This window comes from Panthera leo, chromosome D2, assembly GCF_018350215.1.
Source record: "Panthera leo isolate Ple1 chromosome D2, P.leo_Ple1_pat1.1, whole genome shotgun sequence".
Classification (NCBI taxonomy): Eukaryota; Metazoa; Chordata; class Mammalia; order Carnivora; family Felidae; genus Panthera; species Panthera leo.
The window spans coordinates 11,874,599-11,887,616 of NC_056689.1; the positions used below are offsets into that span (position 1 = coordinate 11,874,599).

General features: G+C 45.9%; 1 protein-coding gene across 3 annotated transcripts in view; it reads right to left on the bottom strand.

Moving 5' to 3' along the window:
- Nucleotides 1–13,018, bottom strand: part of MTR (5-methyltetrahydrofolate-homocysteine methyltransferase) — a 130,971-nt gene that overhangs the window by 87,899 nt on the left and 30,054 nt on the right. For all 3 annotated transcript variants that reach the window (XM_042909233.1, XM_042909232.1, XM_042909234.1), the window contains exons 11-14: nt 11,660–11,727; nt 8,721–8,800; nt 5,903–6,015; nt 2,355–2,495 (exon numbers count right to left, since the gene is read on the bottom strand). In XM_042909233.1, coding sequence (XP_042765167.1) covers nt 2,355–2,495; nt 5,903–6,015; nt 8,721–8,800; nt 11,660–11,727 — 402 coding nt within the window. The remainder of the gene's footprint in view (nt 1–2,354; nt 2,496–5,902; nt 6,016–8,720; nt 8,801–11,659; nt 11,728–13,018) is intronic.

Consider the following 13,018-nt stretch of genomic DNA (forward strand, 5'->3'; position numbering starts at 1 on the left):
CCCAAAATACTTGGGAGTAATTCCAGTCTTACAAGAGACCCCACGTAGAAACCAGGAATTTATAAATCAAAGATCACGACTAAACACTGGAATGAAACCACTGAGGTCAGCTCACCGGCTTCATTTCCAGGTTACGCTTTCGAGTGCCTAAACTAAATCTCCAACAGGATTCAGAAAATCCCTGATCTGACTCTGGGGTTAATGCTCAGCCTTGTACACCCCTGGGAACAGCCTTCCAGCCAAGTTATTCAAATTCAATCTTCCCTTTAGAAAATCAAGTTCTTGGGGTGCCCGGGTGGCTCAGTCGGTTAAGCATCTGACTTCAGTTCAGGTCATGATCTTATGGTCCTTGAGTCTGAGCCCCACATCGGGCTCTGCATTGACAGTTCAGAGCCTGGAGCCTGCTTCGGATTCTGTGTCTCCCTCTCTCTCCGCCCCCTCCCATGCTTACACCCTGACTCATTCTCACAAATAAATAAACATTAAAATTTTTTTTAAAAAGAGAAAGAAAAGAAAATCAATTTCCTGACTGGGGGCGGGGGTGTTTAGAAGAGTTCTAGAAGTAGAAGCGTTTTACTATTAGAAAGGAAAAGATGTAATATTTAATAAAAGCATATAACTAAAATAAAGGACAAAACTGGAACGCACAGATGAGAACGGGTTCATTTTTAACAGTCTCTGTGCATTCGTGCCTCTGTTCCAGGAAAAGTAAAAGTAAGTAAGGGTTCCAAGGCAGGACTAGCTTCAAGCAAAGAAATGAAAGAGGGCAGCTGATCTAAGCTCCATTACTTAAAGTGACGCCCACGTCAGGCCCCGTGCTAGACTGGGGGGCACTGATGGAGCAGGAGGCTCCCGGGCCTCCCCAAGCTTGTTAAGATAAACGACTAGACACACAGTGCCATGAAGTGTGGGTAACGTGGGGGCAGGTGAGCAGCATGTCTCGGAGGCACCTCGCCTCCCAAGGGCACCTAGGGCAGAGAGAGAGCAGGGCAGGAGAATGCAGGGAAGGTTCCCAGGGCAGTCGGCTCGTCCGTAGGCCACTCTTCCAAAGCAGAGCATGACGGAACGAGGGAGCCATCGACTCTGCTCTTTCTTACCACACTGGCAGTGACAGGTTTGCTAGGAAAGGGGTCAGGCACCAGTGACGATACCAGGCCCACTTTCTAAACCGCTGGCTGAGTTTGGTGTCCCGGCTGTGCTGGTAATATGGGCTAGTCACACGTTTTTATGCTCGACTCCAGTCGTTTATAATTTGGTCTCAAGTAAATTGTGGTAGGAGGTCAAAACCAGGAGAGATCAAGACAAAATTACTGGACCAATCAGAACAGTAATTCAAAAGGTCTTCGGTTACTTAAGGCTGGTCCTTGTTGAGGCACTCCTATGTTCACGATTCACGAGTCAGACAAAGCAGCGGAAAGAAACTCGGGTCAACAGTCAGCGGACTTGCCTGGGACCGTGAGGAGAGTCTTCTGACCCCAGTAGAGCCCCCTTCCCACCGCTCAGCAGATAAAAAGCTGCTCCCCCTCTCATTCTGATGGACTTGGAACAAGTCATTTGGTTTCTCCGCACCTTAAATTCTCAAAATATTTACTCCCAGAGGAGTGACAGGGCTTTTTACTGAGGAGTTTTAAGACACAAATGAAAGACGGGTCGATGTAATTCACTGCTTACCACAAGATGTCTAACTTAAGCATTTGCCATGGGCCTAATGAAAAGCAGACAGCCTCGTCCCTCAAAGCACTAGGAAGTTTCCTTTAAGAAGAACTTCACAAATCACTTCTCACCACAAATTCAATGGTAGAAAATGAAGTAAAATGTTTAAAGATTTTAGAATCCATCTAAAAAAATATTTTTTAAACTGGACACAATTAACTTTCATCTTTTAAAGAACAAATGTAAAAGCTCACATAGAATGCTTCAATTTAATCTTGTTTTATAATTTTGTTTACTCTGATAAGCCCAAATGGGTCTCTTCTTCCTGCAATAAAGAAGAACTGGCTGAGCGCCCCTGTGTTAGAAATGGAACCCATGACTTGGTAAAAGCGGGTAATTGCATCCTTCAGAGACATGGTAAGCAGGTTCCTAGGCCATCCCGACATCAGAGGAAACTCAATTCTTGTGAGCAATTCCAGAAGCCTTGGAAACAGCCGAGCTGAAGTCACAGCTCTCTCTGGTTTATATCAAAAGGCTGCCATTAAAGGAGAAACTGACAGTCAGAAACTGTTGGGTGTTCACCGTAAGAAACCAGAAAACCAGTGTATAAGAGGACAGACCCATGGGACAAATGACAAGGTTAAATGAGTGACAGAGTGAGGGCAGGTGAACTCCCTTGGGGAATAAACATTTTGTACAACCTTGGCAATGTCAGGCTCAGAAGCAATAAAGTTGCAAAATCTGGTCATTGCACTTGTACCATCCAGCATCCCATCATCCATGTTGATATCCAACACCTGGGCTCCCATTTCCACCTGCACTTTGGCAATGCTCAGAGCTTCCTGAGGAAAGAATGCCAGAGGAGGCAGCATTAGGAGAGGGCGACCCGAGAGAAGGCAGGCAAAGTCATCCCTACCTTCCCGGCAGTCCTTCCAAATCAGACTAGACTGGCCAGCCACCCCAACCCTGGGCCCGCTCTCCTCCCACCAATCATCACAGACGGATGACTGACCCTTCTTTAACATCTCCTCCATCACATAATTTCATCACTCGGAATCCACCAAGGTGCTGTTTTTCCTGCCATAGAGAAGCTACACTCCCCAGCCTGGTGTCCCAGGCCTGCCGTGACCTGGCCCCGTCTTCTTACCTAACTGAACTCCCCCATTCCTCCCCTCCTGGTTCCCTTCACCCAGCCACGTCTTTTCCACTTCCGAGTCACAGGTCACATCGTCCCCCTGCTTGAAATACAATCTCCTTCCCTTCTATACTGTTTAGGACCCAGCTCAAGCCCCATCTCCTCCAAAAGAAGTCCTCAGAGAAACCATCCAAAACTTCTGTTGCTCTTCAGTGTTTGCCAAGACATGCAAAGCATGTTGCCGCCTATTGGTAAGAGTTACATGAAATAGGAGTTAAATAAAACTCAGCAGATTTTTATACTGGAAGGTTTTTCAAATCCTGTAATACACTATTACGCACTGCAAATATCCAAGAACAGGATATAATACGCAGCATTTCCCATTTACGACCATTTAAGGAATATCTTGTAGGATCAGTGTTCCAGAGAACATCCTTCAGGTGGGAAACACTGCTTATTCCACAACGCTCTGCCGCCTCCCAACTTCTGTGACAGCTGTGATCATTATGGTATGGTTTACGACATCATCCTGTCCTCGTGATTTCAGGAGTATCAGCTTATTCCTCAAAATAGAGCGTTAAGTGTTTAGGACTCTAGAAAGGTCCTGCTTTCCTGCTCTCCTCTGAACAATGCTGGGCAAAATATACACGTTCTATAAATGCTAATTGATAAAACAGAGTTTATTTTGGGTCTTCACAGTCCACTTCATAACGTAATAAAATAAGTAAGGATAAAATCAACGGTAGCTTCTGATGTTGTCCTAATTTTTCCCTGGCTTAAGCAAGCCACATAGAAACTGTCAAGGCATCACTATGATAGAGCAGACATGGGAGCCTCTGGCATTGCCCGAGGAAAGACCATTCGTGATGACCCAAGGTTACACGGGAAAAAGACGACAACAAAATTCAAAATCAAAACCAAAAAGTGTTTTCCAGCACGCGTCCCCATCCCTATCCTGGAAGGGCTCGCACCTGGCCGGGGGCGGACAACACCGGCCCACAGAACAGCTGGCAGTGCTCCCCCACTCAGGGTGAGTCCAGCGCCAAGGCTGCCCGAGCAGCAGGGAAGGGCCAGGTCTCTGCGAACTGAAATGGAGGAAGCCACCCGAGAGGGAGAGTCTTCGGCTGGCCCCTGGGGGACAGACTGGGGGAAGCAGAGAGGAGACGGGGCAACCTGGCAAGACTGGCGATCAAGAGAGTCGGACAGCAGAGATGCCAACACCCCGCCTCTCTATTCCAGAAGAGTCACGGAGTGAGAGCGTGGAGGTCCGAGCCTCCCACACGGGCTCACTACAATGAAGTCATGTGTACAAGGTGAGCAACACTCAGCACTGGGGTTTCTTTTAGGCCAGTGCTCTTCCCAGCAAACCGCCAAGCCTTGAGGGATCGTTACTTCAAGGGAAATTAGAATCAAATAAGGAGTCACCCCTACTGATCCCATTCCAGCCTCCACCGCCTCCTCGTCCTGTGGACTCTAGGCAGAGACAGCAGAGAACACTGGGGGTCTATCACTTACTTGACGGAAAACAACAGGCAAGTAGTTTAACTTGCCCCAAAGGCCCATCGGTAAGATGGGGATAATAATAATACCCATCTCACAGGTCTGTGTGGGTTCAACAGTGACGTAAAGTGCTGAGCACCACAACTGGCCCATAGTAAGACCTTACTAAAACAAAAAATTTTTTTAATGTTTGTTTATTTTTGAGAGACAGAGAAAGTGCGCACAAGCGGGGGAGGGGCAGAGAGAGAGGGAGACACAGGATCCGAAGCAGGCTCCAGGTTCTGAGCTGTCAACACAGAGCCCGATGCAGGGCTTGAACTCACGAACCGTGAGATCATGACCTGAGCTGAAGTCAGACTTAAGCAACTGGGGCACCCAGGCGCCCCTAAATGCTAGACACTATTACCCCCATCTGCTTGCATCTTCCTAAAACGCCCTCTGTTCTCCGTGTCAAATCTGTCAAATCTGAGGGCTGAAAGGGACGCTACAGAATGACCCTAAGAATCAAAACATAAATAGAAACATGGAACGCCATAGAACCACAAAGGCTCATGAGGATTTTAGAGGGGAAGAGACATGTAAAAAAAAAAGGCACGGCATGGGGGAGGGAGGGGCGGGGCAGAAGCAAGCCTCCTGGAATATTCGAATGACAGACCAGGATATGAGGGAGATCTGGTGCCTGCATGGAGAGAACTGAAGAGTGGCCTAAGGAGTTTGGATTTTATCCCATCTGCAAAAAAATGTCACCCTGTGGCAGCTTCTGGCCTGGGGTGACAGAAGCACACAGTGGCAGCGAGCAGCAGCAGGAGCACAGGGAAAAAGACTGACACGATGGCCAGGAACCGGCTAAGAGGCTCGGCTGGAGGGCCGCAAAGGATGGCAGACGGGCCCTTTCTCGGTGAGTAAAACTAAGTCCGGTTTGATACTGGTGTCTGGAAGACCTACTTCCTAAAGCAAAACCTCGGTGACAGCTGATGATAAGATAAATCAGACTAAACTCCTCCAATTTTAACTTCTGATTTTAATAAGAAAAAAAAAATCTATCCAGATGCTTAGGGGAGGCACTTTTGAGATCAGATTTTGCTTATGCGCAGGGTGACTGAGCCTGAAAATACTGTGGCTAAACTATCACGTAAACTTTCCAAGACAGGGGCCTCGTCCTTCTTTTCTGTTTGCTTGTCTGTGTCAGTCCAGAGCCAGCAGAATCAGAAACACTACGAGTCACTTGGTTGATGCGGTTATGAGGAAGTGGACAGGAATTTTCTCGGCTTCCTCTTTCCCTAGAAGGATTTGTGAGAGGCCAAAATGCAGAGTACCCTCAAATTTTTAAATTTATCTCACAATTAACAGAAAAGGTCGGAACGCAGATCCCTCCCATCTCACCCCACTACACATCCCCAGGGAGGTTCTTTTCGACCAACGTTAGTAAGAACGGCTTCGGTCTCCCGAAGCCTCCCCTCCCAGCTGCCCAGCCCGCTGCTAACACGCATGACCGTTCTCCTCACAGTCCCCACCGCGCTGCAAATCACTCTCTCAGAGGCAGAGCGGTTTCACTGACAGGCCGTCTAGCCGACGACATGGCAGTTGCCTCAAGGGTCTTACTAAGATGCTCACTTCATAGTTTCCTGCCATGATGAGTTTAGCAAACCTCCTGGATCCTGCCACGTTACAGCGCTCTCCAATGTTAACAAAGTTGGTGTACGGTCCGATCCTGAAGGGCTCTAGACCTTAAAAGGAGAAGCATTTTGAGAACTTTCTGGAAATTCACATGATGATACGAGACAGACAGAAAACAAGCGCTTTCATGAGAAAGAAAAGTTTTGGCGGCACAGCGCACCTGGCTACACAGGACGCCTAACGCGGGGTGAGGAAGGACCACAGCCTTCTTCCCCCAGAAATCTTTAAACATGACAAAGCTGTATGTTACGGCTGCACTTACAACCACAACTCTCAAAAGAAGTATTTCAGGGCTTTTCAGTTCAAAATTTTTCTAAGGAACTGCATCATACCAGCTTTGATAAACAAGGAAAAATTATCATCATACCCCTATTTCACCAAGAGCGTGGGGCCAAGGCCAGGAGGTCAGGAGCCAAAGGATTGCTCGCAGCTGGCCACTTGGAGATCAGCGGGAAGCCAGCCGGGGCAAGCTTCCTTCATCCCCCGGCAGCGTGCTCAGAACTCTACCTGCTGTCTTTGACCCAGAGGCCAAGAGCCCGGGACCAGCAAGGTCGGACTGGGTCACCAGGAAGGACCCAGGATGAGCCCTGGGAGACCGGAGTCGCCACGGCACACCCTCCACTCGTGAGCGGACTCTGGGAAACGCAACTCGGGCTGTCTGCACCTCTTGCCTTATTTGCCAAGGGGACGTAACATCTCCCCTGGTACGGGCCACGTTAGGGGCAAATACCAGCTTTACAATTAGGAACACATTAACCGAGGTAAAAAGCAACAGGCGGTGCAAAGTTATCACTACAGAAAACGCTGTTATCTGTTTCTGTTCCAATGATATTTAAAGCACGAGGAGACAGGGTCTGGCAGGATCTGGGGACAGCCAGCCCCGGGTTCCAAGCCCCGTCCAGCTATTTCAGCACACAGACCAGGGCCGCTTCTTTTGTGGCCTCTGATTGTATAAAAGAGAGACATAAAAGGATGTTTTTTCACACTTTTTTCATACATTTCATAGCAATATTGTAAAAACGAGACTAGATAATACTGATAAGCATAAAATTAGCATCTGCAGTCATCGCTGGTGTTGTTAATGAGAGAAAATGGCTTTTGCATCCTTTGCCAAAGCACTGGTTGAAAAGGAACAAGATATCGGGGAGAGGAAAATAATGAATACAAGATGAGTAATTATGAAGGTCTTCCAGACTGGTTAACAGACTGGGGAGACATCCCTTCCCAGTTCTGTCTTATGATTTCTTCCCACTGGTAGTGACTCTCCACGTGAACCTCGGGGTACCCCTGATCCGGAGGCAGACGCCAAGGTTCACAGGGCAGGCAAACAGGGGTGCCAACATTTACGTGCTGAGGGGGACCCTGCGCCACCGCCCTACAAGCATTGTATGCAAAGTGCTTCTCAACTATTATCAATGTGAGGTATCTGACATAAAAGCTCCATTTTCCTTACGTCTGCAATCTATAAGAGAACCATTTAAAGGAGTGTGTCGGATGTCATTCTTTTAAAATCTGATTGAAGGTGATTTTTAAAAGCAATTTAGAAATAGCACTGGAAATTCAAATTGGAAGAAGAGGCTTCTTTGATTCTTCCACATAAATTCTTTTTAAAAGTCCTATCTAAAAGGTTCTCTTGTTTCAATCTTGGCAAAGTCAATCAGTAGTCTTAAGATCTAAGGATGAAATCAACTATCCTACCACACCTCTCCCTGGCAGAAGCCACGTTCGGGGGTAAGGGGTGTGCCATCACCCCCTAAATCCCACTCCCTCTAGGCTTGCTCTCCGGCTTCTGGAAAATGAACAGAAAGCCAGGAAGACTGCAGAGGGTTTTTAACCCAACTTCACACTCACTCACTGGGATGAATTCTATGAAATATGTTCTGACTGAGAAAAGGAGGTGCTGCTTTTGCTGTCCTTAGATTTTATTTCAACTTCCTTAGAGGAACATAAGGAACACACATATTTCAATTTTGAGAAATGTTAAATTCTAAGCTATTAGGGTGCATAATTTCCCACGTGCACTATTTGCAGATTCTCTAAGAATCTGTTATTGTATACATATAGCTGTATATCTATAAATATATATACACACACACATTTTTGTTGTTGTTGCTTAAAAATGCCATCTAAGAATATGTCATTTTAGTATTGTGGAGAAAATATAAAACTTAAAGTTATTTCTCTAATAGTCGGCATAATGGACTACTTTACTGATGTTCCTTATTTGAACATCAAAACTCATTCCAGAAAAGGGAGGCTGCCCACCTTACAGGACTGATGAGCACCCAACAGAACAGTAACTACACCTCTTTGTAAAGTCCTGAACACACAGCAAATGCAGGATCATGGCAAGAATATCATAGAAGCAAACGATTTCCTAGGAAGAGGCTGCCGTCATTACAAACCACTGTTTGTGGAGGTTTGGAACTTCCAATAACTAACGGCAAATCCGACGATTCAAATGGTTAGCCTGTGGCCGAAAGCGTGTTTTCAAAGCGGTGCGTAACAGAGCCGCGACTGTGTGAGTTCTAATTCTGAGCAGAGACCCCCCGACCTGGGCAAACCACCTGTGCCTTCTGCACATTTCCCACCTCTACTCTCCACTAGAAGCCACTTAAATGCCAGAAAACACGCACGCCTCTTGACCTAAGAAGCAAGTTACTTGGCACACGTATCACCACCGCTCGGAATAAACGTACGGAATTAACCCACAAGTGGTTTCTGAAATCCTAACAATCGTGTCTCTACCACTTACCAGAGAGTAACATATGCTGTTCAAAAACAGTGGCAGGTGGAACTCTAGGCTTACAGTTTTTCACAGCTTCAGCAATTTCCCTGAGTTAAAAGACAAAACACTACATCCATTAATTCAGAAGAAAATAAATTGAATTAAGCTAATTTCCAGCTATGAAATTAAGTCTATTTAACATAATTATGCACATAATTATGTACCTAATTCCAAACGTGCGGCAGCAGCTACGCCTTTTAGTTTTCTCAGCAAGGCCCAAAATGAACGTACAAACTTGAACTTTTCTCTACCTGCCCAGTCTGCTGGGCACTGACTGTACCAGCTTCTGCACTCAGAGATACAAACTGAGAGACGGATGGGATGGTTTATGCAAATGCCAACAGCAAATCCCCTCCTTTCTTTCCCAAACCCATAGGTGTCCTTCCCTCCATGAACCATGTACTTGCTTCCTAGTAGTTTGACAGAAAAAAGGCTTCCTCGTAGAGGAGGAGCACACCAGCAGACGGGGTGCCACGAGTGCAGGCCTGTGTTTTAGGTCTGTTTTCTCCAAGCATAAGCACACAGTAGGGAGGGCACGTAGTAATAAATCACTTGAAACCTCAAAAGTAATTACTCTCAAAAATTTGCTTTGATTGTGCACACACTTCTTAACCTTATTGGCTTTAGTAAATCAGGTCTTAGATCAACTTGGAAAAATCAGGCTACTCCACTAAATTTATCAGGACCTGTATGAAATACTCACTCTGCTGACCTAGATTAGTATGCAGACGCCCCAGTAGAAGCAGCAGGAGAGCGTGTGCGTGCACACACACACACACACACACACACACACAGAGGTGAATAGACAGAGAAACATATATGCCTACATGTATATACACACAATCACACAGGTATTTTTTTTTTAATGTTATTTTTGAGACAGAGACAGAGACAGAGTGCGAACGGGGCAGAGACAGAGGGAGACACAGAATCTGAAACAGGCTCCAGGTTCCTAGCTGTCAGCACAGAGCCTGATGTGGGGCTCAAACTCACAGACTGTGAGATCCTGACCTAAGCTGAAGTTGGACGCTTAACTGACTGAGCCTCCCAGGCAGCCCACCCCACAGGTATTTTTAAAACAACTCTCTTTAGGGGTGCCTGGGTGACTCTGTCGGTTGAGCATCTGTCTTTGGCTCAGGTCATGATCTCACAGTTCATGAGTTTGAGCCCCACATCAGACTCCACGCTGACAGTGTGGAGCCTGCTTGGGATTCTCTATTTCCCCCTCTCTCTCTGCCCCTCCCCTGTTCATGCTCTCTAAATAAAACTTTAAAAAATAAATAAATAAAAACAAAACAACTCTTTTTAAAAAGGAGAGGATAACCTTAAAAACAAAAGGAGACCGAAAGATATACTATATTCAACTACTGATAGCTTTTAGATATTATTTAAAAGATGTTTTAAAAATTACATAGGCTCGGGGCGCCTGGGTGGCTCAGTCAGTCAAGCAGTTAAGCGTCCGACTTCGGCTCAGGTCATCTCACAGTTCGTGGTTCAAGCCCCGTGTTGGGCTCTATGCTGACAGCTCAGAGCCTGGAGCCTGCTTCAGATTCTGTGCCTCCCTCTCTCTCTGCCTGTCCCCTGCTCATGCTCTGTCTCTCTCTGTCTCAAAAATAAATAAAAACATTAAAAAAAAAATTACATAGGCTCTTGCGGTGCCTGGGTTGCTCAGTAGGATGAGCATCTGACTTCGCCTCAGGTCATGATCTCATGGTTGAGTGTTCGAGCCCCGCGTCAGGCTCTGTGCTAACAGCTCTGAGCCTGGAGCCTGCTTCGGATTCTGGGTCTCCCTCTTTCTCTGCCCCTCCCCTGCTCAATGCTCTGTCTCACTCTATCTCAAAAATAAATACAAACATTAAAAGCAAATAAATAAATAAAAATAAAAATTATATAGGCTATTAACAGAGTCTATCACAGAAGCCAACAAAAACAGTGAAATGTTAGATACATCAGAACAGTGGACATATCATGTGCACAGACTCAGCACAGTGGGATGACTGGCTCAAAACCGACCGTCACTCTAGGGAAAAAGCAAGTTACAAACAGTCCTAAACTGTATCCTATCTCACTGAATTGCAAGCCTCTTTAAGCCACACACTGGCAAGGACTTGAACACATGCTCTCCTTCACACCCTGTCCCTCAGATGCTCGCTCAACAACACGGGTTAGGCCAATGACCGGGCGACTTCTCTTGACCTCAAGGAGCTTGGTTGTCTTGTCGTCTTTTCCTTCCATGAGAGAACTAATGGGGATGTGTGTTTGCCCACAGAAAATATGAGCTGTCCTTCCTTGACTTTCTGAATATTAGTCAGGTATTTATGGATAGAATATCGTGATGGAATTTGCTTTACAATGTTCTCAGGGGAAAAAATTGGGAAATAGATAAAAAAAAAAGAAAGAAAAGCAAAATACTGAAAATTATGGAAACTCTGTCACAGGCACATGGGGATTCATTTTATTAATCTTCCTTTGTTTTTGGAATTTGTCACAGTATAAAGGTATCTTAGTTTGCTGGGGCTGCCATAATGAAATACCACAAGACTGAGTAGCTGAAACAGCAGAAATTTTTTTCTCGAAGTTCTAGAAGCTAGAAGTCTGAGAAGAAGGTGTTGGCAGAGCTGGTCGCCTCTCTGGCTCGCAGATGTCTTCCTCTCCCTATGTGTTCACAGGGTCCCTTCCTCTGTGCGACTGTGTCCTCATCTCTTCTTACAAAGACACCAGTTATGTTGGATTAGGGCCAACCCACATGATCTCATTTCACCTGAATCGTCTCTTTGAAGATCCTATCTCCAAATACAGTCACTTCAAAGGAACTGGGAGGTTGGGACTTCAACATACGAATTTTGGGGGGTGGGGACACAATTCATCCCACAACAAAAGGTAAAATACTTAGAAATGATTACCACCTGATATGATCTGGTGTCGTACCACAGCACCCACCAACTATATTGACCAAGCCATCCACAGCAAAGGCCTGCATTTAGGAAAAGAAACAGTTTCAGAGTCCGTCTGAATTCGAAATTCACCACCACCACTTCAGCGGAAAAGAGATCTACATTTCATAAATGAATGTTTCACTAAAAAGAGGGCTAAACATAATCCAAGATACAAAGCTTTCACATGCCTTAGATAGGTTTAAAGCAGGGAACATAGCTCAGATAACTATGAAATCCTTTGTACCATTTAAAATGTGATGATGTAATCATTTGCCTACTTGGACATAATAAAGACCTTTTTTTTACCTATATACTGAGCGGAATCACATGATGAGCTGGATAGCACATCAAATAACACATGAAGTACATACCAGCTTTTACATTTACATTAATTTAAAATTTTATGGGGGTGCCTGGGTGGCTCAGTCGGTTAAGCATCCGACTTTGGCTCAGGTCACGATCTCACAGTTGGGGAGTCCGAGCCCCACGTCAGGCTCTGTGCTGACAGCTCGGAGCCTGGAGCCTGCTTCGCGTTCTGTGTCTCCCTCTCTCTCTCTGCCCCTCCCCCACTTGTGCTCTGTCTCTCTCTCAAAAATGAATCAACATTTAAAAATTTTTTAATTAGGGGCGCCTGGGTGGCTCAGTCGGTTAAGCGTCCGACTTCAGCTCAGGTCACGATCTTGCGGTCCGTGAGTTCGAGCCCCATGTCGGGCTCTGGGCTGATGGCTCGGAGCCTGGAGCCTGCTTCCAATTCTGTGTCTCCCTCTCTCTCTGCCCCTCCCCTGTTCATGCTCTGTCTCTCTCTGTCTCAAAAATAAAAATTAACATTAAAAAAACAATTTTTTTTTAATTAATTTAAAATTTTAAAGAATTAAAAATTCAGCTCCTCAGTCACATCTCAAGCTCTCGGCACACAGCAGTGGCTGCATACTGGACAGTGTGGTGTAGAATTTAACCACACGCTAGTTAGGGAAGGACAGGAACTTAAACAGGAAGTCAAGGAACTGAGATGTCGGAGAACTGGAAAGATCATCTACTAGAAAGGTCTTGAAGTCTCAAGAATTAAGTCAGAAATCATTTAGGAGATAATGTTAATGAGTCAGAAGCTAAAACTTCAAGGAATGAGGAAAAGAGACCCAGGAGTTAGTGGGTGGTACGGTCCTAAGACCTGGGATTCAAAGGTGGGAGGTATGTGGGCAAGAAGGTATCCTTGTGACAACAGGGAGCAAGAAGACATCAACGCTCCCCAACAGTATGCTTGAGGCAAAGTGGGGGAGGGGAGCCACCACGTGAGGGCCTTGCAGAGAACAGCCTAGTTTCAATGAGTTC